General features: G+C 39.0%; 1 protein-coding gene across 2 annotated transcripts in view; it reads right to left on the bottom strand.

Moving 5' to 3' along the window:
- Positions 1-6,201: 6,201 nt before the first annotated feature.
- LOC149195524 (phospholipase D gamma 1-like) overlaps positions 6,202-24,096 on the bottom strand; it is a 284,497-nt gene continuing 266,602 nt past the window's right edge. For both annotated transcript variants that reach the window (XM_089405350.1, XM_089405351.1), the window contains 3 exons: positions 8,461-8,634; positions 7,972-8,169; positions 6,202-7,255 (listed from right to left, as the gene is read on the bottom strand). In XM_089405350.1, the coding sequence (XP_089261476.1) occupies positions 6,953-7,255; positions 7,972-8,169; positions 8,461-8,634 (675 nt within the window). In that variant the 3' untranslated portion in view covers positions 6,202-6,952. The remainder of the gene's footprint in view (positions 7,256-7,971; positions 8,170-8,460; positions 8,635-24,096) is intronic.

Genomic DNA, 24,096 nt, shown 5'->3' with positions numbered 1-24,096 from the left:
TGCAAAGCTTCAGAGGGAGAACGAAATCCAGCTGGGAGAGTCGAGATCCAGTGCCAGAAACCAGGGTGTGAGACCAAAGGGCCAGAAGGTCGAATTTCCGACAATAAGAGATCAATAGAGGAGGTGACGCAAAGCCCATCCAGTGTGATGCACATCTGCATAGGATTGACACAGAAGCTACCCAGAGGCAATGTGGGGCCAGCCAGCCTCTGATCAATGTCAAATCTCCCAAATCAGTGTGAGATTTTTCTCACTATCTCTTTGCTAGAATTTCTCTGTATCAAATAGCCAGTTTGGGCATCCAACGATTTGTACTCAGATTTATGACTGCATAATAATTAAAACCCTCAGTTGCTGCACTGGTTTTCCCACATTGGGTTTTTCTGGGGACTTTGTCCAAAAATGGCTTTGTTGATGTGTGTGTTTATTACTCTCCAGTACAGTATTTAGTTTCCACAATATTTATTTTGTGTAGGCTATAGTGTATGTATTTCAATATTTTCTATAGAAAACTACAAGTAATTTGTTCAAGTAATTAACAAATAGGAGAAATATCATCAGTTTGTTGTAGCAGGAATCAGGTAACCGATTTTTCACTCGACTGAGGCTCTAGGGTAGTGAAAAACTAAGTTCTCTTAGGGGTTGAACACCTGAAGGGGTTGGTTGGCTCCTGAAGGTTTTGTAGCTTTTGAGGAAGGTCAGTTTGGTCTTTTAATGTTGATTCCACTTCCTTAACTTTACCTGGGGAGTTGAATCATATCATAGTAAATCTTCATCACATGTTTATCTCTTATGATCAGTTAGCTTGGGTAAATGTGGGAGGAGGTTGTTACATAGTAACTCAACCCACCAAGGGCTCTAGAGTGTTTGTCCTAACCTATGACTCTAGTAAATAGTAACTCAACTAAAGCTATTCCAAGGCTTCCTGAATGTTTGTCCCAACCCATAGCCAAAGGAACCTGAGAACTAATCATAAATAAGTGGAAAACCCACAACATCATGGCTATCCAGGAAATGGAAAGGTAAGGTTGAAACCACTGTCAATCTAGGAAAATCTCCATGCCAATGAAAACATATAACCAAGGAACCACATGGATATACCATGCATCCAAAAATCACACATGTAACCCATTACCTGCAAAGTATCCCTGTTGTAGTTGTCAATCCAACTGTTCCCTTGCGCTCCCTTACTTTCCTTTTTCTTTCTTTCTCCAATACAGGTGAATACTAGGATGCTCCAATCATGTTCCATGAATGCTCTAAGTGTACAAGAGTGTATGAGAGAGAGAGAGAGAGAATGGAAAGAGCTCCAACCCAAGACTTTCAAAAGGCCAACAACTATTTCTCTAAAGACCTTTTACTATTGATGCTCTACTTTCTTCATTTTCCTCCATTTTCCCTCTAAATTCCCTTGCATGAAAATTTGTGTCTCTTCTTCTCCCTTTTCTCCTATTTTACATCTCTATATGAAATTACTACTTTTGGTAAATAGTGCAACCTAAAAATCTGCTTCATAAATATGTTAGCAATTTGAACTGTTTTGTAAGTCGATTGCACTGGAATGAAATGAGCAGACTTACTCAATTTATCAACCACTACCATTATAGAGTCATTCTTTTTTTTTTTTTTAGGTGGGCCTGTAATAAAATCCAAAGTAATGGATGAAGTAATCCAACTGGATGTTGGTGTTCTGTCTTCACCTGTTGACATTCCAAACACTTGGACAAATATACAAGCACCTCTTTCTTCATACCCGACCAGAAATATTCCTTCCTTAAGGCAGGAATTAATTTCTGGTATCCGGGGTGGGAAACATAAGGGCTTTTGTGATATTCATTGAGAATTAATTGTTTAATGCTCATTTAATTAGGAATATATATCATGTTCCAATAACTTAACAAAATTTCCTTAATTATTTCAGATCCCAACTGTCGTTCATTACTGTTTGGGTTCCTTGCTTGCTGCCAGATAAATTGGTACTCGAGGTGCCTCCAAGCTGCCTCCTTAATCTGTTCCTTAAAAGCAGTTTCAACTTCACTGAATGAAATTTCATACACGAAATTCAGTTTTTTGCTCAAAGCGTATGCTATTCAGTTCTCTTTTCCTTTCAAATGTTTAATTTAAAACTAAAATTCACTTAGGAAAGCAATCCAACAGGCTTGTCACGCATTCAGAGTAGGTTGTTTAAAATAGTTTGTTAGACTACTGTGATCTGTCATTAGTATGAATCTTTTCCCAAGTAAATAGTGTCGCCACATTTTTAGGGCATGTATTACTGTTGTTAACTCTAAATCATAAGTTTAATACTTTGTTCATGCTCTTTGAACTTCCAAGATTCATATGCCACAACTTGTCCTCTTGCATTAGTACTTCCCCTACACCCTCCTTACAAGCATCTGTACAAACAGTAAATTCCTTATTTGGATCCGCAATTCTCAAAATAGGGGTAGTAGTAAGCAAGTGTTTTAGTTGGTCGAAACTATTTTGACACTCAATTGTCCACTTGAAAGTTCTTCCTTTCTTTTGCAAGGAAGCAATGGGGTAAGCCACCCTTGAAAATCCTACAATAAATCGTTTATAACCCAATCAATCCATAAAGAATCGTATATCGACCACGTTCTTAGGAACATGCCACTCCATTATAGTTCTTATCTTTTTTGGGTCTACAACGATTCCGTCTTTAGTAATAATATGTCTTAAATATTGATTTTGCTCTTTATAAAACTCACACTTACTATATTTTGCATACAACTGGTGCTCCCTCAGAGATTGCAAAACAATTTGTAAATGATTTTTATGCTCCTCCATATTTCTGGAATAAACCAATATGTCATCAATGAAGATCAATACAAATTTATCCAGATATTGATGAAATATGCTATTCATGAGACACATGAACGTTGCTAGAGCATTAGTCAATCCAAAAGGTAGGACTACAAATTCATAATGCTCGTAACAAGTTCTAAAGGTTGTTTTATATATATCCTTCTCTTTAATTATAATCTGATGGTACCTTGAACGCAGATCGATTTTAGAAAACACCGTAGTCCCTTTCACTTGATCAAATAAGTCATCAATGTGGGGTGAGGGGTATTTATTCTTGATTGTTAGCTTATTTAACTGTCTGTAATCAATGCATAATCGTAAAGTACCATCCTTCCTAACAAAAAATATCGGAGCCCCCTAGGGTGAAACGCTCGGGGGAATATATTTTTTGTCTAATAATTCTTGTAGCTGCCTTTTAAGTTCAACGAGTTCTGGAATACTCATGCAATATGGTGTTTTGGACACAAGTGTAGCTCTTGGAATAAGCTCAATGGTAAAATCTATGTCTCTTTTAGGAGGTAATCCAGGGATGTCCTTAAGGAAAACATCAACAAAATCTTGTACCATAGGCAAGTTCTCCAAAGTAGCAATCTTTTCTTTCAAATTTGAAAATCCCACTTGCACTGCATAGACTTGACACCCCTTCCTCATACATTTCACCAACTTAAGAAGCTAATTGTCTTGTCCTTACAATTTATAAGGGACTAATGCTTCTCTAGCCAGTCCATACCAATTAAAATGTCGTATGATCCTAAGGGAAACACATTTAGGTTTGATGTTATGGGATAATCTACCAATTTTATTGGACAATTGTCCACCTTAACTTACACCCTTCTTTTAGCTCATGTGACTAGCTAAACCAACCATGGGCTCTTAGATTTGATAGTTTTTAAATGACATTTCTCTACCAATTTAGGATTTATGTAACTTAAACTAGCCCTAGGATCAATTAATATGGACACAACTTGGTTAAAGATTGTACCTTCAAACTCCACCATGGTAGGTTGGTACTCTGCGTGGTGATCCTCCAATGCATCATCAATCCTAGGCAGACTTCTTGCTACTTCCCCTTTGGTAGACTTCTAGAAGTTTCCACTTATATCTTATATAGACTCTATATTTTTTGTGAGAGAAGAAACTAAATAGAGGAAGCTCACTAGGAGGTCTCCTATGGATTTCAAGGAAGAAATATTTAACATGCAACAATTATCCACGATTTTCCATAAACAATTTGCATTTAGACATGGAACATAGAAAAACCCTAGTAATAATTAATTACACGTAATATGATGAAAAATATGCATTAAACTTATAAATTTTCTGTGAAAAATCCTTATTTCAATCCCAAAATGACATCTCTAAGACTTAGCACACGAGTGCACGATGTGACGGTCGGGGCGATTGGTTTGCACACCCCCCGACCAGTTTCGAATCCTGTGGAGCTGCTGCTGCAGCACATATTGTTCCGATGATGGCTTAATATGTCTTGTTGTGTCGATTCTGACACGCATTTGTAATATATGTATAAAAAAGAGGGCCCATAATGCTTCTAAAGGGAACTAGCCCCTCCCATTCTAAAAAAAGGCAATCTCCAATACCAAGAACACCATAAAAATTACATCTCCACAAGTAGCAATTTCAACAAAGGCTAAGTCAAGCTCACAAGAAGAGATTGAAATCGATGTGTGATGATGAAAGAATACAAATAAGTGATCCTCTATTTATATGAGGTTAATCACTCATAATAATTAGCGTAACGGCCCGACAAGTTTCATTTTGAATGTACATGAAGAAAATGGGTTACAAACCAACCCAATAGCTCAACACAACAAAAATAGGCTTTATAACAATTTTTTGCATATAAATATATAAAAATTCAGAGTAATCTTTATAATAAATTAAAATCAATAGCTATACAACTAATTTCAATAATCTTTATTCAACCACATTGATTAGATAGAAATCATGTACGTGAATATATCATTTAAAACTTTAAAGTTATTCATTTTTAATTTTCAAAGCTAATGTTTACTAGATTTATTGTTACTAGTTGTTTTGTTATAGTGTTTTTGAATTGATTTTTTTTACATTTTTTTTCAAAATCCTTGCATCAATTTTTTTAATCATTGGAATTATTTGTTACAATTTTTTATAGTTTTTTTGAATTTTTTTGTTATAATTTTTTAGTGTTTTTGAATTGATATTTTTTGCAATTTTTTTTTCAAAATCCTTGCATCAAATTTTTTTAATCATTGGAATTACGTTAATTGATCTACATTAATTGATCTCCCTACCAACTCCATAGGCACTTTTTTTTCTAAAAAAAGATCGAGTTGCAATTAGATTGTATAATAAATACTTAGTAATACATGATTAAGAATTGAAATTGCTTAAACTTGAGAAGTATCCCTACTTCACAATTCTCAATTAATCAAACTCTAAGTAATATCAATCAAAATTCTTTTTATCAATACAACATCCATCCCAACATTATCGTATATAAAAAATGGTTTCTCTCATACCCAAACCCTCTTTCAACACTTGTGACCCATGCTACTTGTTCCACATATGCACCATTATAATTTAATGGCTATTTAAATTGTTAATATTCATCGCTACATGTGTCATTAGCATACACATGTATCCTTGTGGGTTTTTCTTGGAGTCTTCTATCCCCTTCCGAGGAGGATTATCAACACCACCATTGCAGGGAAAGTAACTCATAGCTGAGTCAACTACATCTATCATTTGGTAACTTTGTTCTATTTGTTTAGATTGAAGGACTAGCGTGTTTGTCTATGTGTGTTTGTAGGTATTGTACCTTCGTTGAGACATTTTCTAGGTACAAATGTAAAGAGTTTGGCAATAGTTTGGAGGGTGGTGGCAATACTCTCTTTGCTTGATTTGTTTTCTTAAAGGTGGCTACCATTTTCTTGGCCAAAGTATGTTCCTTCCCTTTTCCCTTCTCTTAGTATTTGCTTTCAAGTTTCACTTCTATTTGCTAGCATTAATTGGAAGCCATTGAAACCTAAGTTCCCTGGAAAATCTGTGAAACCCTAAGCGAAACGTTAAATACAAATTCAGCAACTTACTGGTATTTTGTTCCTTCCTTACCCCCACTGGCTCCCAGTTTTCTTCAAGAACAAGGTAGCGTCTCCACTCCTTTTTCTCCTTCTCCATTTTCTGGGGATGGTTTGTCTTCTATGTAATAGCGTGGCGTTTAACCCTAACCACGGTGCTACACTTACAAGGTATTTGTTAAATTAAGTTCGTTCATATATATATAGAAATGTAAGAATAAAAATAAGATGAACATGTAACCATCATTCTCCCAAATAATTATGTAAGGAACAAGTCAGATGCACCATGCAAATCTACGTAAATAGGTCGATTGGGTCAGCTTCCTGTAAAATAAAGAGGTGACACAATCAGAAGAACAAAACCTTCAAATATTCTAAATTGTTTCCACATCTCTTTTTCTTTTTTGAAAAAGATACAATAAACGGCCTCTTCCATAACGCTACTAACGCTGAGATAAAATCAGAATAAGTTATGGGATCTAGAAATTGAGCATCTGTTCCGTCATCCTGCCACATCGAACAAAAAGAAGAAAATGAATTAACCTTCTGTTCAAAGATGTACATACACTGTACATCTGATCACCATAGAGTAAATGAGGTCGAAATCTACAAACACTGCCATGTCCCAGAGAAGGAAGTTCGAACTAGAAAAGGGCAATCTCCAATTAATGCAGAACACCACTGAACCCAGCCATGAAGCAGAGAGACCGTGTAAGCAGATTTGAGTTTATCAGTTGTTTCCCCATATTAAGGATAAGGTTGATTATTAATAGTCGTATTAAGGAAGGGGGCCAATAACACGTGGAAGCTTATTGCCCATATCAAATGTACCATGCAAGTTGACCTAAGAAGCTAGCGAGCAATTGGTTCAAACTTCAGGCTATCCCAAATCTAATGTCCAACGGAATCATACAAGAAACAACATATATGTCTATGGAGGTGAGTGTGCAGCAAGGAGCAAAACATTTTTGATGCATTCCAAGTTTTGACTTTTGATGGATTACCATAATAGCTCCAGTTATCTACTCCAATTCAAGAAAACAAATTCAGATAGTTAAGTTTTCATGGACAAAGTCAGGTGTCCCAAGTGTACCAAGGACATTTCCCCCGATATCGGGGAAGGTTTCATATCCAGGCAGAGGTTTCACTTTTCCGTTTGCTCCTACCATTACTGGGTATTTCATTAGGTGACCCTTCATTTCAGTCACCTCGTTGGCACTGAACTGCTTCCAGTAATTTTCAGAGAGAGCCCCAACTCTCCTTACACATTCCAAACTTTCTGGATGCTGAAAGCAATCCTCAACAACTGCAAGATGCTCTGCCCAGAGAGCCATTCTATACCCATATACCTGAAATGGAAAATAAGAAACATGATAAAAATCATTCATACTTACGCTTGAAATAAATTATGTCTAAAATGGAGCCCAAAAAAATCCTTGTTCATTGTAAGGCAGGTTATTCTTTAATGCAATTCATACATTGTACAAATAGAAAGATAGCACAATACAGAAGCAACGAAGCAAAAGGATGAAGCCTAACTAACAAGTCCATTATGATGTTATGGCAGGAGGAGGTTGTATGGAAAATTCCCTCAACTAAAAGCTCGGAACAAAGAAAGACATGAGCTGATTTGGATCTATAATCTCTAAATAAAATTCCAACTAAACTGGATATGTTCACCACTTTCCCTAAAAGTTTAGCTTCCATCTTCATGCAACATCAATTTCAGTAACAACGGGCGTGACCTCTAGTAAGTGTGCTTCAGTTTATGTAGGTTGGGTTGTGGTCTAGCAGAAGCTTGATGTGAGTCTACCCCAACTAACCCAAGTTCGATTCTCAGTGTATGCATGGTTGGGCATCCCCAAAGTGACACATGCCAAGAATTTTGCACCCACTCAGGCCAAAATTTGCATAGTTCTTTCAAAAAAATAAAAGAGGGGATGCTTCAGTATGTATTCAGGTTGGGAGGGAGGGAGTGCCTCGGAAAGCAGTTGCTGCAGAGAAAACAAAAATAAACAATACCAAAGCATGATATAAACATGGTACAAAATCTTAAGCCAATCACCTGGCCATGTGGATGGTCTCGCTTTTTAGACCATGTATATTGTGGTTGATATGCACCCATAGCAATCTCAGTATCTCTTGAACCATCCATTGAACGTTGGTTAATATTTGATGACCCTAGAATGATGTACTCATCATCTACAATCATACCCTTTGAATGGACATAAATCATGAAACGACGATTTTTCAGAGCCCGAGCCTGTCACATAAAGAATGTCAGTAAAATTTGAAGGACCTGACATCCAAAAGGACAATATGATATCAGTTTCAGTAACAGTAAAGATTCGTCAATTTTGAACTGAAATTTTTTGAAGCCAGTCCGGCACTTGAAAGTGACTAAACTAAATGCTATTCTGTAAATTACAGGAGAAAGCCATTTTCTACTAAAGGTATCTAACACAAAATATGCTATAAGGCAAATTAGTAATTGAGGACAGCATAGATCATTTTATGTAGAGCAGTTGAGAAAAAAAAAGTGTGGATAAATTACATGAGGTTTATTTTCTAGAACTGCACTTGCAGAAGGTGCTTCATTATCATCCCTTACTTCACGATTCCCAAGACAAAAGAAGTTCAAATAATCCTGAGGATGATATGTCTTTTCCAGACCCGCTTCTTCCAATGCCTTGAAAATAGTCTGATACATCATCTGCATAGTCTGTCCCTGCAATGCCAAATAAAAGCTTAAGATACAAAATTACTGAGTTCTTAAAGCATAAATATTTTATCATTGTAATCTGTAGGTCCAATATAAATGTATATTTATTGAAAAACCCAACAAATTAGTTCAACCAAATATCTCCAATGTTGCTGGGCATTTGGCTAGTTCTGTGCCAACAGGTGACCGGTTCAAATACTCCTGGGTAAGTGCGCTTGTCTACACTGGTGAGTTTACTAGGGATGCCATCCATGAATGTGAAGAAGTATTCCTCGGATTTTCCCATGAGGTTTTCCTTGGAAAAAAATATATATTCATTGAGGTATTGAATGAATTAAAGAAGCTCGATGTGGAGGAATAATCTTAACATATTTTGTAGCCTCAAATCATATTTTGGCACAGCATCCTTCCATTAGAAAAAACTGAATAAAATATATCACAAAGATTTCACAATCAGAAAAATCTATTATAGGTGACCAATTAGGGAATTTTGATCTTTGAAATACATAATAAACACCATAAAAGCAACAATAAATGTATATTCAAGCTCAGATTTTTTCAGAAGGAATAAAGGAAATTGGGAAAACTATAGAAATTCAAGGGTATTGAACTATAATGGTAAAGCCAAATGAGGATTTTCTAGATGAACCTAGCTGGTTCAAAACGTGTCAGAAATTTAAATGATTTATGTGATGGGTCCGGAAGATAGATCTTTGAATAACTCTACTCACAAAAAGCCTCCATTCAAATAGAAACAAATACATTTTTTTTCTTTTTTCTTTTGTTTTGTGAAAAGTTTCTTTTCTTTTACTGTAAAAATAAGTACAATAAACATTTTGCAAAGAAAAAAAAGGATACCAAGTGGCCACCACCATAGGCCTTGTTGTCGCTCAAATTGTACACGAGAAAGTGACAACGCTCAGGGCAGGGGTTGTCACTCTGATCACGGCCCTCTTCCTTTAAGTTGTCTCCTTACAACAGGCTAAGGGGGTAGTCCCTATAGATGAAGTGATAAAATCGGGAGACACAACTGAATGGTCTAGCAACTTGGTTAAGGATAATTGGCAAGTTTAATTATTTAGTTTAAATACCTTTCATGTGTGAGACCAGTGTCTTTACAAATTATTTATTTCATAATATAGATTAAATTCCAAGTCACCGGATGAACAGTTGCTACGCGGATGAAAACTATCCTATATGAGGTGCAACACCTAAAACTAAATGAGATGCAGGGTCTTGGTTAATTTTAGTTAGAATGTTTATTCTGGGTGAATCCTTTCTCTTAACTGTTTTGAAGTTAGTCTCAAATGTAGGTTGTAGAGAGAAACTCAAGGGAAGGAGGCTATGGCCTCATTAACAATACCTACCCCGGGGTTCTAACCACCCAAGTGCCTTCGTTCCTACAAGGGATTGCCCACAAGAGAACTACAAAGTCACCGTGTTAACCACAAATGAGGGTCTAAACTTCGCAAGTTGGGTGAGAAAGGTGGTCCTATCTTCCTACAACCAAGCTTATGCTTGGAGGTATATTTTAAATTTGCATTTCTAATCCTAGGATGAAAGTGCAAGATATGAGTGATGTCTTTAAGTGAGATTATTAAATGACCTCTAAGTACTTCAAGTTAAATTACTTAAAATTCAATGCTTACGATGTTCAACACAAGAGCATAAATGAAGTACTTAGAGAACAATTATAGGAACAATCTCTTCTAAAGCAATGTGCCAATAAACCACTTGATTTTCCAATTAAAGTGTCTCAAAACCAATTCAAGATTTATCCAATGAACTAACAATGAGACAAGAAAGCTTTAAACACAATTGGTAACTTCCAATAGAGATTATTCAATTATAAGATTTGAGTGAAGTCACCCTTAAGACCAAAACATTGCTTATAATTGAAATTTTACCTTAATGCTCCAAATATGATGCTCACAAGAGATATTATAAAGTGATCTTATCAATTAGCAATCTCAACAATAAGGAGCTAGAGCAATCTTATGTCACTTTAGCAATTAGGAACAATAGGCTACCTTGAGATTATTCTCTTTAACAAAAATGTTCTAATGCCTTTTAATGGTAACAAAAGCAAGATATTCGTATGCAATACCAAGAGAACTTTAGAGCATTAGCAATCATTCAAGCTTCTTACAACAAGATATAACAATGAGATTGATCTTTAGGTCACAATTTATGAGATTGCTAACAGTGATATTAGAGAGCACTTATATTAAAGCAAAGCTATGCCAATGATGCAATGCAAGGAGTGACCAGCAAGACAACAATCACTTTTCTTTCACTATATTTCCACAATGATTAGCCCAACCACAAGATGAAAAGAAAACTTAGAGCAGCCCACTTAAATCACTTTGCCAATAGCTTAAGATAAGAGAAATGATACCTCAAGGGCTTGACATCTCATTAGTCCACCATTCAATCCTAGAAGCCTTAGCTTCAGCCTCAAGAGGGCTGATCCATTATTTGTCAAAGCTAACATTGGTGTTGTAGGTGTTTAAAAGAGTCTAAGTGCATTTTGGAAGTCCATCTAGCCATCTCACATGGCCTTAGGGCCAAGGGTTTGCTCTCTAACCACATCTTTTTCCTCACTGTTTACATGACCAGATCTGAAGTTATCTCATAGCAGTAGTAAAATCTCTAAATACACATCTTAAAAGAGCCCTAAAATACACTAACATAAGCTTATAATCACCACACATTTAATCTCAAGTGATAAAAAAGATTTATGTCATTGCATTTATGGTGTTCTAAGTGATTTTAGAGGACTGTCATATGGTTTATAAGGTCTGATATAGGCCTTTATAACTATGATATAATTCATAACAGTGATAAAAGGGACATCTTGGGACCCTCTAAATTCACATGAACTTTTTTTGAGACTTTGAGGTATGTCTTAAACTATTGGCAAAGTGATTTAAGTGGGCTGCTCTAAGTTCTCTTTTCATCTTGTGGCTGGGCGAATCATTGTGGAAATATAGTGAAAGAAAAGTGATTGTTGTCTTGCTGGTTATTCCTCGCATTTCCCATATCTTGCATTGCATCATTGGCATAGTTTTGCTTTAATATAAGTGCTCTCTAATATCACTGTTAGCAATCTCATAAATTGTGACCTAAAGATCAATCTCATTGTTATATCTTGTTGTAATAAGCTTGAATGATTGCTAATGCTCTAAAGTTCCCTTGGTATTGCATAAGAATATCTTGCTTTTGTTACCATGAAAAGGCATTAGAACATTTTTGTTAAAGAGCATAATCTCAAGCCTACCTATTGTTCCTAATTGCTAAAGTGGCATAAGATTGTTCTAGCTCCTTATTGTTGAGATTGCTAATTGATTAGATCACTTTATAATATCTTGTGAGCATCATATTGTTGAAATTTCTAAGCCTATCCGTTAGAAATTTAATCTGTATTCTTCTGGTTTATTTCTTCTACTTGTTAATTTGAACAAGTTATTTAAAACATATAAATAATGAAATAAATCCAATACTATCTACAGATCAACAACTAAAAGAAAACAAACACACAAGTGACACTGTGATTTTTGGACAAATCTCCCTGGAAAAACCCAATGCGGGAAAACGATGCAACTACTCTGAGGGTTTATTATGATGCAGTATTTCCTTGAGTACAACTGGGTGCCAAACTGGCTCACCCGACAGAGAAAAATAACTGGCAACAATACCTCTCTATTCAGAAATAGGTATTCAGAAAACCTGTCCCACGAAACTCTCTCCAACGACTCTGAAGCACTACGCTGACCCTTCTATCCTCTACGTCAGCCCCAAACCCCTCTGCGTCAACCCTCTAAGGCACTGCGCAGCCTCTAGGACCCTCTGCGTCACTCCAGCTGCTCTCTACGTGGATGACACAGTCCCTCTGGCCTCTGCGTGGCTTGCTCTAGCTGCTGCTTCTCGCTCTCTGCTTCTGCGCTAGTCTCTTGGCACTATCTCTGCCTCTCTGTCTAGTACTCATTGCCCCTCGCTACTGATCACTGATTTGACTTTGCTTAGCAACCCTGCTCTAGCAAATCAAATGACTGATCACTTTGGTTTATCTTCCAACTGACCCTCAAGCCTCTTATACTTTTCTTATTGGTCCTTCAACGGCCGAGATTAAATCTCTAATCAATGGCTAAGATTAGGTTTGGCTTGATCCATGACTTTTGGAACCTTCTAACCCAGTTTTATATTAATACCCATTAATATTTTATTTTCCCTAAGTTTAGACTTAGGAACTCCATTAAAAATATTAATTATTTTAATATCACCCAAACTGGGTACAATCTGTCCGAACCATTTCTAGGTCTTGGAGATCTCATGTGCTTTAGCCTCTCCACCAATTTTCATGGCTAGAGAACATCCGATACTACCCCAAATCAACACATATTTGGATCATAAAGGTAAAATTTCAAATATAAGCAATGTTGTGGTATTAAGGGTGACTTCACTCAAATCTTATAATTGAATAATCTCTATTGGAAGTTACCGATTGTGTTTAACGCTTTCTTGTCTCATTGTTAGTTCATTGGATAAATCTTGAATTGGTTTTGAGACACTTTAATTGGAAAATCAAGTGGTTTATTGGCACATTGCTTTAGTTGAGATTGTTCCTATAATTGTTCTCTAAGTACTTCATTTATGCTTGTGTTGAACATCATAAGCATTGAATCTTAAGTAATTTAACTTGAAGTACTTAAAGGTCATTTAATAATCTCACTTAAAGACATCACTCATATCTTGCACTTTCATCCTAGGATTAGAAGTGCACATTTAAAATATACCTCCAACCATAAGCTTGGTTGTAAGAAGATAGGACCACCTTTCTCACCTAGCTTGTGAAGTTTAGACCCTCATTTGTGGTTAACATGGTGACCTTGCAGTTCTATTGTGGGCAATCCCTTGTAGGAACAAAGACACTTGTCAAATGCCATGGGTACAAGGATAACAATAATGGGGGATGTGCACATATTGGGTATATAGATGTAGGATTGAGAAATCGTGGATACATGAGTTACCTCAGCCTTTGTTCTTCCACCCCTCTTTATTTTCCTTTCACCTTTTCTTGATTTTTCTTTGTATTACTGCTTGGAGCTCTAGGAAATGAGAGCATGTTGTGAATGATATAGAGCTGTTATTACCCCCTTAAGGTGGGGCAATTCATCACCCAACATGGGTTGGGACATGCATGGGTTCCTTAAAAATATGGGGGCACTCATATGGCCTTAGGAACCAGGGTGATGGCCACGATAGGGGGTAGAGCTCATGTTTCATTTTTTCCCACGCGCTAATTAATGTCTCAACCATCTTTTGCACTTTAAAATATTCTTTTCTTTTTGTTTCTTGCTTGTGGCCATGATATTCTTTTATCTTTGTTTTAGCTACATCAACCTCTGGGGCAACATTTCCAGGCTTGACCCAGATATGTGGACAAGAGGAGGGGGAGTGTCAGTGCCTTGTAGACCCAATGATCATGTGGATCCAGAAAAGGAGAATGATGAAAAAGGGCTTGTAATATGCAAAGGGAAGTGAAAAATGTGGAACAAGAAAACGAGACTGTTACTGCTCAAACTAGCAGGGGTCCTAGGAGGGGATCCTATGGAGCTACTACTAAGTCAAGTGGCAATAATGGAGCAATAGCCCATTGTCACCTCAGCTATAGCTCCCTGCTCTTTACAAACTTTTATCGATGGAAGGAGACCCGCTATAATAAAAGGAATCTCAAGGTTGAATATATTAATGAATATGTGGAGAGTGATTCCTAGAACCTATTTACAAGAGAGACTCAATTAAATGGTTTACATGCTTAAGAAGCAAGGTGACCGGCTCTCTAGGAAGGGCTAAGAGGATACTTAAGCCTAGGTTTGGAGAATATCCCTTGACAAGAGGTGTCCTAGACCTAAGAATCCTTAAGGAGAAGTGGCTTCTATGTGATCCTTGTAGAATTTGAGTTATGAGGTTGCGAGACCACAAAGAAACCAAGTGAACCCAAACTAGGTCAAGGGTGTGGAGTTGATCAACAAAAGAGGGGCTTGACCTGGTTAGGGAGGAGAATAGGATCAAAGGACTAATTTTCTTTTGAAATTTGAATGCAATGATCCAAATGAAGACACTAACCCAAATCAACCTAGGGAGAGAAGTGATCCTCGAGATAAGGCTTGCGATATCTCAAGATTCCACCATCGAATTGTGCTCAAACTTGGAGGACCCTTGAGAAGACCCCAACACAGTTGTGGACCAATTTTCAAGGTGTTTGGATGGATACAAAAGATTTCGCTTGATGCCCTAGGTGACCTACTAGGGTTAGGCCTAGAACGAGAAGAAAAGGTGAAGAATAATGTCCTTTTGTGATCACCTTTGGACTAGATCAGTGCCTAGCCTATTGGGAGAATGGAGTCTAATGGAAACAATGTTTAGAGATGCTTAATTCCAATCAAGGAGTTCCCCAACAACTTTACATGACAAAAGCAACAACTAGGTTACAAGGGAAAATTTATACTTCTAATCATTTGCAAATGATGACTTATCAAGATAATGCATGAGCAATCATGTATCCCTAGGACAATAATCCACCATACATTTCAACAACCAATATGAAAAGTCCCTCACAAAGACAAGGTCAACAACTACGCATAAGCCCAAGAGCAGCCACACTAGCTTCATGAATGAAAATATTCCTTAGATCATTTTATGAGACAAAATTACAAGATAAGCATGAAAAGAGTACTCACAATGTACAATGAAATTATTCCAATCATCATGTGCAAGAAAAGCGAAGCTCCAAGATAGAAAAACCAAGATCTTCCAAACATCGAAATGCATTATCTCTCCAAGTCGTCCATCCAAAAGGGCCAGCGAAATCTCAAGAGATAGAAATCCAATCCAAGCGATAATGAGATGAATGAATGCGCCTCTCATCTATTTATACAATCCAACAGGGGATTCGAATGACATACTTCGCATAATTTAGCCCCAAGTAATAAAATAAATTACAATAATGATATAACTTCGTGACAAGCCCACCAAGATAGCTCCAAAATAGAAAGATAGGCCAAGCTCGTCTCAATTCCCAAACACTTTGGCTCCAACTAATGTTGTTGAGCCAGACTCATCTTCTGAGGATGAGGGAAGTGAAGAGGGAGAGAGTGAGGATGAAGAAATTGATGAGCAGGCTAACCTTGTGGAATCTGACATCTTCAACATTTTGCTGGGGGGCTCTTACACACACCCTCCCATTAGTGAGGTCACCCTTAAGGAAGAAAAGGAAGAATCCATTCTTAACTCTGATAGCAAGGGAAGGTTCAAAGGGGTCCAATATTCACGAAAGGAAAATAACAAAGACCCTACAACCTCTAAGGAACCATCTAAAGAAGACTCATTGCCCAAGCAAGCCCCTCCCAAGGAGTCTCTCCCTGAAATTCCTCCCAAGAAGGATCCCCCAACCAAAGCCAATTCAAAAAAGGATCCTCCAAGGAAGGAAAACATCAAGAAGAAAGAGAAGGGAAAAGAGGCTAAGCTTGACATTGACATAGGGCTTCCCTAGGAAAAATAACCATACCCGTTCCTTTGAAAGAGATTGCAAAACTTCCTGAGCAACAACAACAAATCAAGAAGTCCCTAGGTATTCAAGAAGAAGAATTACCCGAAGACTTACAAAACATTCATATTCCTGACCGAAACCCTGGGTGTGAACCATTTATGCTCACTTTGGCTATCAATGACCTCTTCTTACACAATTGTATGTTAGACTCAAGGGCTTCTGCAAATATCATGCCCTTAAAAGTTATGAAGCAATTGGGTCTCAACATCACTCGGTCGTATAAGAAGGTATGTGGTTTTAACTCCAAGCCTGTGGAGGTGGAAGGTCTCATAAAGGACCTTAAGGTTTCTTTGGCTAGGAACCCCGACATATCCCTTCTCATGGATGTTGTTGTCATTGATATTCCTGATGTGTGGGGAATGCTATTATCTAGGAAATGGGGGGCTACCATTGGGGGTCATGTTCAAATGGACTTATCATATGCTACCATCCCGCAATTTGATGGAACCCCTTTTATCCTTTATAGGGAACCCACCTACCTCTCTCATGTGATTAAGCCTAGACCATATTACGAAACACATGAAATTGAGAAGCCTTCTCCTATTCTCCCGGCTCAAGAAGTCTATATTCTCAAACGACCAATTTCTAAAACAAGCAGAAAGTGGAAGCCTAAAAAGGAATATAAGGCCAGGGACTTGGTCTTGGTTGATAGAGACCCAATGCCTATCAAGATTCATGGAAAAGTTGGGGAGGACTATTATTACATTGCTAAACTCAACGACGAACTTTGGCCCAAGCCGGTCAAATTAAGTCGTATCACCCCTTTCCTTGAGACTTGATATTGTATCATATGCATGGTAGAGTAGGATGCATTGCATGTTGATTTTGCATTAGAACTAATGTCATATGATTTTTCTCATGGTAGATTAGCTGCATTTAGATTTTAAAACTGCATTTTACTTCTATGAGTCAATTTTATGGGCCTAATCCAAGCATGTGCGATCATGAGACGCCGCGAAAGCATGTTGCCCTGTGTTTTTCATCTATTATATGTGCAGGTAACAGGTCTGCGGTAACCAAGAGATTGCTAGAGTTCTCGTGACCTCTCGTTCGAGTAGCTTCGTCCACTTCTTCGAGAGATCACGTCCCAGTTGGAGCCAGATGTTACCCACCATTTTGTGGGTGATATCTCGAGGAGAAATCTTTTCTGCAAGATGGTCCTCAGCTAGCAGCCAGTAGCCCCTTGCAGCCACCAACTAGCTTGTTGTGCCACTTCTCTGCCACCTGAGCCAGCCATGTGGTCCCTCACCCATTTGCCATGATCGTATGTTTGAAGGTGGGTCTCCCGAACCTAAAGGTATGCCTTGTCATTTGGTAATTGAGTATTATAGTTTGCTTATCATGGACACTTTTGGGTATGGATTAATGGGGGGATTCAGCGGAAAGAATGAGCTAGGTGTTGGATTTCCGTGGTCTTGGGTCTAGGTTAGAATATTAAAATCTCTGATGCTACGAAACCAAGAATCTCAACAAGAACTACTTTGCACAACGGAAAATATAAAGCAGTAAATCACATGTACACAAGTATACACAATTTTTAACAAATATTGTACAATAATGTACAACCCAATCTTCGTTATATTAAACCAAATATGAATAATACAACAGTCTATGGTATACAAGATACAAGGACAATCTTCGCTGCAACTTCTTTGTCATATCTTGTCCTATCGGTCCTTTGCACCCGTACTGCTCACTAGCTGCCCCTTAGTCCTTCAAAGGACAACACATCGAGACTCCAAGAGGGTTGCCACCTAACACTGCTGCAAGTCACTTATGTAGCATGTACACGAGCTGATCAATTCAGCACTCTAGGTTGGCCAATTCCCGAGCTCCAATCTGCCTTCTAGTAGCCTCTTTTGTCCATCAAAGAGCTACTCATAAGGTTGCAAACTTCACCCAATCTTTAGTTATCTTCGTCACTTCAAGACTGCTAGTCTAGGGCTACTTTGGACATCCACATGCTGCCCTGCAACAATCCAAATATGCCCAATACTACACTATCAGTTTTGCTCCTAGGATGAACTCTTCACCACCACAGAAAGTCCTCCACACAGCACCAATAGGCTGCAATAACTCTGATCCAATTCCGGTCAACTTCTTTGCCCCAACAAATATCAAATGATTCTCCAATAAGCATGCATCAGTTCACTGTTTTAGGGCACTCAGTTTGCTGCCTAGAATAACCCTCCTTTTACTGCGGCTGCTCTTCTAAGATGGGAGGAGAGCCTTGGCTGCAATGCTGGATTGTTCCTACCCCATTCAACCCTTCAGCCTCCTCTTTTCCACTACGGCTTGCTACAACAAGCTACCTCTTGACTATGACAACCCTTCCAAGGGTTATTCCTCCACCCAAATAGCCCTAAAACAGTCCCCCTGCCCCTTGGCCTCCAAGATCAGGGTTGCGACCCTCTAGACAGCTCCTCGACCTCCTTCAACAACCTCCCAATCCTTCTCTTTCCTCTCCTTGGCTTGCTGCGGCTAGACATAGAAATTCGAACCCTTATTCTTGAGTTTGTTGCACAAGATGGATGAGAAAATGACATCAAATCACCCTCTATTTATACAAAAATGAGAGGTGTTGATTTTTGTGTAGCTTGGGAGGTACTCCAAGCCCTAGTGTTCAAGGGTTGGAGGTCAAAGCACCACAAATGGGTTTGTGGGCTTGAGACCCAAGCTTGGGGATTTGCACCCATCGTGATTGGGCCAAAACCGTGATGGAGGTATGACATGTGATGGATGAGGATGATAGTGCTCAACAATACGATTCCAACACATTGAGAATCGTCCGAATCCGAGTTGTCGTTAGAGAGTTATGAATTTTTGAAGTTATGATTGGGTTTTGCACATGAAGTGTCAAGGTCGGCCTAAGGTTAAGAAGGCCTAGTGACAGCTGTTCAAGCCCTATTATGACGTCCATTGAAGCCCTCCTTTAGTGTATAAAAAGGAGGTGAGTGTGAGATCATAATCATCCAAGAAGAGCATCAAAACGTTAAGAACACCTTTGCATTTGAAGTGCGGATCTGAGGCAAGGATGAGGAGACAGGGAAGCCGAGTTTAGGAGAGGTTCTCTACATTTTGGTGCGGATTTCTCTGTGGAGAAAGCCGCAACTAGAAGGTACCTAAAGAGAAGACTTGTGGGTAGTATGTGGCATGTCTCCCTTGCTAAACAAAACCGCAGATCAAAGGTAAGGTTAAAGGGTTTTTTGTGCTTAATTATAGTGTTTGGGTATTCTGTTTTAGGCCATAGGTGATGATGTTACAGCAGCCTGTGTGGAGGTTTGTTGAGAGGCCGAGAGACCTAGTAAGGGTCCTCTCACCTAGCCGCAGCTCCTAAGGAGACACCGCAGCCCAAACTAAAGGTGTAAACCCTTGTCTAAGTGTCAAACTCTTTGTTGTAGCAGATCCGAGAGCTGTAGGGTGCCTTGAGGTGGTTTCTTAGGGACATACCACAGCAGATTGGGAGCCTAGAAGTACAGCAAAGGTTGACAAGGAAACACAATGATTGGAGGACTGTTGTGATAGATTTTTGGAGGGTTTTTGGATGCCCTAACCAGAGATAAGAAGCTACAACAGTAAATCACAGAAATCATGACAAGGAGGCAGCAACAAGGTTGTTGTAGATGACTCCTTGGTAATGTTTTGATGCAGGTGGATGGATGTCCTAGTGTAGGACAATTTTGGGTTGATGTGGGTACAAGTTTTGGTATGGTTACACCTCAGATTTGTGAGCAGCAGAATTGCAGAGAGGGCAGAAAGTGTAGTGGGTATTTGGAGAAGCCAAAACCTCCACAGATTTGTCCCATGTGACAGCAAAGGGAGCAGCTTACAATGAGAAGTAAACCATAGTTGTAGTGGAGGTCTAGAGGCAAGGATCTAGGGCTGATGAGGACTGATATTAGCCCTAACCAGATTGTAGACCTAGCAGCAGTAACACATCAGCTCATGAGAAGGGTGTCCTAGGTGAGGACATGATTGGTGCCCAGATTTGTGCAATAGCTCCTCTATTGCAGAGCAAAGGGAAAATGGTGAAGTCTGTGGGCAACCGTGTGTAAGGGTCTCCTAGGTGTGGGGATGCCCTAACTAGGTGTAGATGCTACAAAGTGGACTTGGTCTCTCGTGAACTGTTGGAGAGCAGCATGAGAGAAGACCAAGTGTGGATGTGATTGGGCACTTATGATCTGCTGGAGGACAACGAGATAGTGTCCAAGTTGGATCCTGATGTGCAACACTTTGATGGACAAAAGTGGTTGCTAGAGTGGCAATTGTTGAACTCAAGGGTCTAATAAGCCAAGAGCAGTTTGTGGAGCCCGAACTTGTGTGTGGAGAAAGACTTCTACAACAGAGAATGGGTAGTCCTCCTAGCCCGTGTTCATTGTGGGAGATGGACATCTTGCAGTGATAGGTGCCAGTCCTTCGTGCCCTATGTTGGTCTTCACCGGTACATCGCAGGAAGACCATATTGGGCTGAAGTCCCGGAGTAGCTGAGGAGCAACAGTGGGCAGTTGAGAGTTGTTCACAAGTGGAGCTGTGAACAACTCGACAGGAGTCTCGATGTATTGTGGCCCTGATGAATGAAGGCACAACTAGAGAGCATATCAACAGCCGATATTCAGTGGCCATATGGATTCGGAACATTGATAGAGGCAAGAGCTGCAGATCGAGAGCCGAAGGACTGGGCATGTACAGGGTATGACTGAGAGGAGCTGAGAGAACATGCTACAACTAGATGGTCAGAGTATCTTGTTGAGGACAGATTGGTTGTCGATGGACTGACACCAAGTCCCAGTTTTGTATCTTGTACTGGTGGATGTATGAGGGCCATTATCTCTGGTACAAGAGTCCTAGACTGTTATATTATATGTTGTTAATATAACGAAGTTGGGTTGAAAAATTAAAAAGTTGTCTATGTTCTGTGCATGTGTGATTTACTGCTTTATATTTCCGCTGTGCAAAGTAGTTTATGGTTGAGACTCTTGGTTTGGTAGCATCAGTGATTTTAAGACTATTAAAATTGGCAACTAGGGACAAACTCCATGTGGGTCTTCTTATTTATGGAAGCTGATATTTTTCTTGGATTCCTCTTATCGAGAGGTGTAGGAATGATCTAAAGATTATCTGATTCCCACATGTATTCATGAAGATATGAATTTATTTGTGTTATGTGACAATTCGTCAAGGTCAGCCAACAACCAAATTAACCCTAACTTATCTCAATGTCACACTATAAATAGAGGTGGCTTACAAGTCATTTGAGACACTCATCTCTTGTGATCTCTCTCCACTTGTTTGGGTTTTGGTGGTAGGAGAGATCTATAAGAGAATATGTTGCCCTAGAGAAGATCTAGCCCTAGCCCTAGACGCAGTCAAAGAAGGCTCTACGCAGTCCTAGGAGGAGACACCTCTACGCAGTCAAGGAGGGTTTTATATGCAGTCAAGAGGAGGCTCTTCTAGCAACAAGGAGAGGGTTTCTATAGCTGTCAATGGAAGCCCTAGATGTTGTCAAAGAGAAGTCTAAAATGCATTCAATGAAGCATGCCCTAGCCGTAGTCATGGAGGAGTCTTATCACAGTAAAGCGAGGCTCCTACACTGTCCTAAAGAGGCTTCTGTAACACAGCAAGGAGAGGCTTTAATACTGTCCAAGATCACTATTTCAGGAAGCCCTAATGATGACCTAAACGCAGTCCTAAAGAAGGAGATGCAACCGCTGTCTTAGAAGTGCCCTTGTGCCCTAAATGCGAGCCTTACTAGAGGCCTAATCAACTGCCCTTATACGCTATTTAAGGAGGCTCTTATACGCAGTCCCTTGTGCCATAAACACAGGTCAAGTTACTTAGCAACAACTACCCTAATCTGTTGTCAAGAAGACACATACGCAGGTCAGAAAGGCTCCTTATTGCTATCTCAAAAAGGCCTTATACATAGCCCCCCTAACCACAGTTGGTGAGGCCCTAATCAGAAGGTTGAACCTAGTATTACAGCGTAAAGGATTTGTGCTGATTTGATATAGGTGACAGCTTGTTCTATCAAGGTTGTTTGGGCACATTAGTATTGTTTTTGAGCTTGACTTAAAGGGTAGAACAAGCTGCTAGAAGGAGGACCTAGAGTGTTAAAATTGGCAACTAGGGCCAAACTCCATGTGGGTCATCTTATTAATGGAAGTTGATATTTTTCTTGGATCCCTCTCATCGAGAGGTGTGGGATTGATCTAAAGATCATCTGATTCCAAGTATTCATGAAGATATGAATTTATTTGTGTTATGGGACAATTCGTCAAGGTCAGCCAGCAACCAAATAAACCCCACTTGTGCTCAACGTTTTAGTATAAATAGAGGTGGCCTTCAAGTCATTTCAACACACTTGGGATCTTTTCCTCTCTACTTGTCTTTGGGTTTTAGTAGGAGGAGAGATCCTAAGGGATAACGCTACCCTAATCCAGAGGGCAGAAGCCGGAACTGCCAGGAATAACTAGAATTGTCGGGAAAAGCTGGAACTGTCGAGAACTGCCGCAACTGCCAGGAATTGCCGAAACTGTCAGGAATAGCCGGAATTGTAATGGCCGAACTAATTTAAAGAGTCATTACTGAAACTATAAATATTGACTAAAACTATAAAGATTGTAAAGAAGTTTTAAAGAGCCATCTATCCTGAACAAAGTATGAAACCTTATGAACCTGTTCTAAATTTATACAAAACTTCCTATATCTAATTGATTGATTCGATGAGAAGTACTTACCTGGTCTGCTGCGGATGAAGATGCTTCAGAACTTCTCCAATTCGATCCCGTTACCAAAAGACCGAAACCACCCAACCAAACCAAGTACAACCTAGATACTCAGTCCAGTATGCTTCTCAATTGATGCAAATTGTTCCCCCATGCCCAGAAACTTCAGAACAAGCAAGGCTCAGTTGTTCCTAATGATAAACTATGTGTACAAATTTTCCTCCTCTTTCTCCTTCTCCGTCTTCAGCTTCGGCCTCTTCTTATGTACTGTTCCTTGGCAGTGGTCGCTCTCTCCACCAGCGAGCCCACCGCTTCCTTTCTCAGCGACACCTCTTGAATGTCATGTGAGTCTTATCTTTCTTTTAAAGATATATTGACATGTGTGTTTTTGTTCTTGATTAAAGATTTTATTTGTTTAATTAAAATGTTCTAAGTTCATACATAGGAACTTTATTTTGGTTTAATTTATCCTTTTAATAATTAATTAATATACTTTATTAAAATCCTGGGATAGATAATTATATAACCTTATTTAAGAATTCACTTAATTTTTACATTTATTTCTTTTATAACCCTTTTACTTTATACTTTTTAACTTAATATCATTGGTAATTGCTCATTAATCATGATGCATTAAGTAATATGTGTGCTGATGGGTGAATGCGACTTTTCTATTTGAAGGAGTGTCAGGATATTTAATATTTTTAGTTAATTTAGAATATAGTTACTAGTGCGGTGCATGCAATACATGCATATGTAGCTATGATATGCATGCATCGTATGCATGCTAATATTCTTGTGTTCTCTGTATTAATGATGCGTCATTACAAGAATTGCCAGAATTGCCGGAACTGCCAGGAATAGTCAGAATTCCTAGAACTGCCTAGAATTGCCAGAATAGCCGGAATAGCCGAAATTGCCAGAACTGTCGCGAAAAGCCGGCACTGCGGGAACTGCTGGGAATAGCCGGAACTGTCGGAACTATCGGGAATTGCCGGAACTGTCAGGAACTACCGAAACTGCGGGGAATAGCCAGAATTGCCGGGAATAACCAGAACTGCCGGGAATAGCCAGAACTGTTGGGAACAGCCAAGACAGCTGATGCAGAGGGCAAAAGCTGGAACTTCCAAG

The sequence above is a fragment of the Pinus tabuliformis genome, chromosome 2_2 (genome assembly GCF_031772625.1).
Source record: "Pinus tabuliformis cultivar Carrire ecotype Pingquan chromosome 2_2, CPIR1, whole genome shotgun sequence".
In the NCBI taxonomy this organism is placed as follows: Eukaryota; Viridiplantae; Streptophyta; class Pinopsida; order Pinales; family Pinaceae; genus Pinus; species Pinus tabuliformis.
Note: the sequence above shows the minus strand (reverse complement) of the source record. Positions and strands in the feature narration are given on the sequence as shown.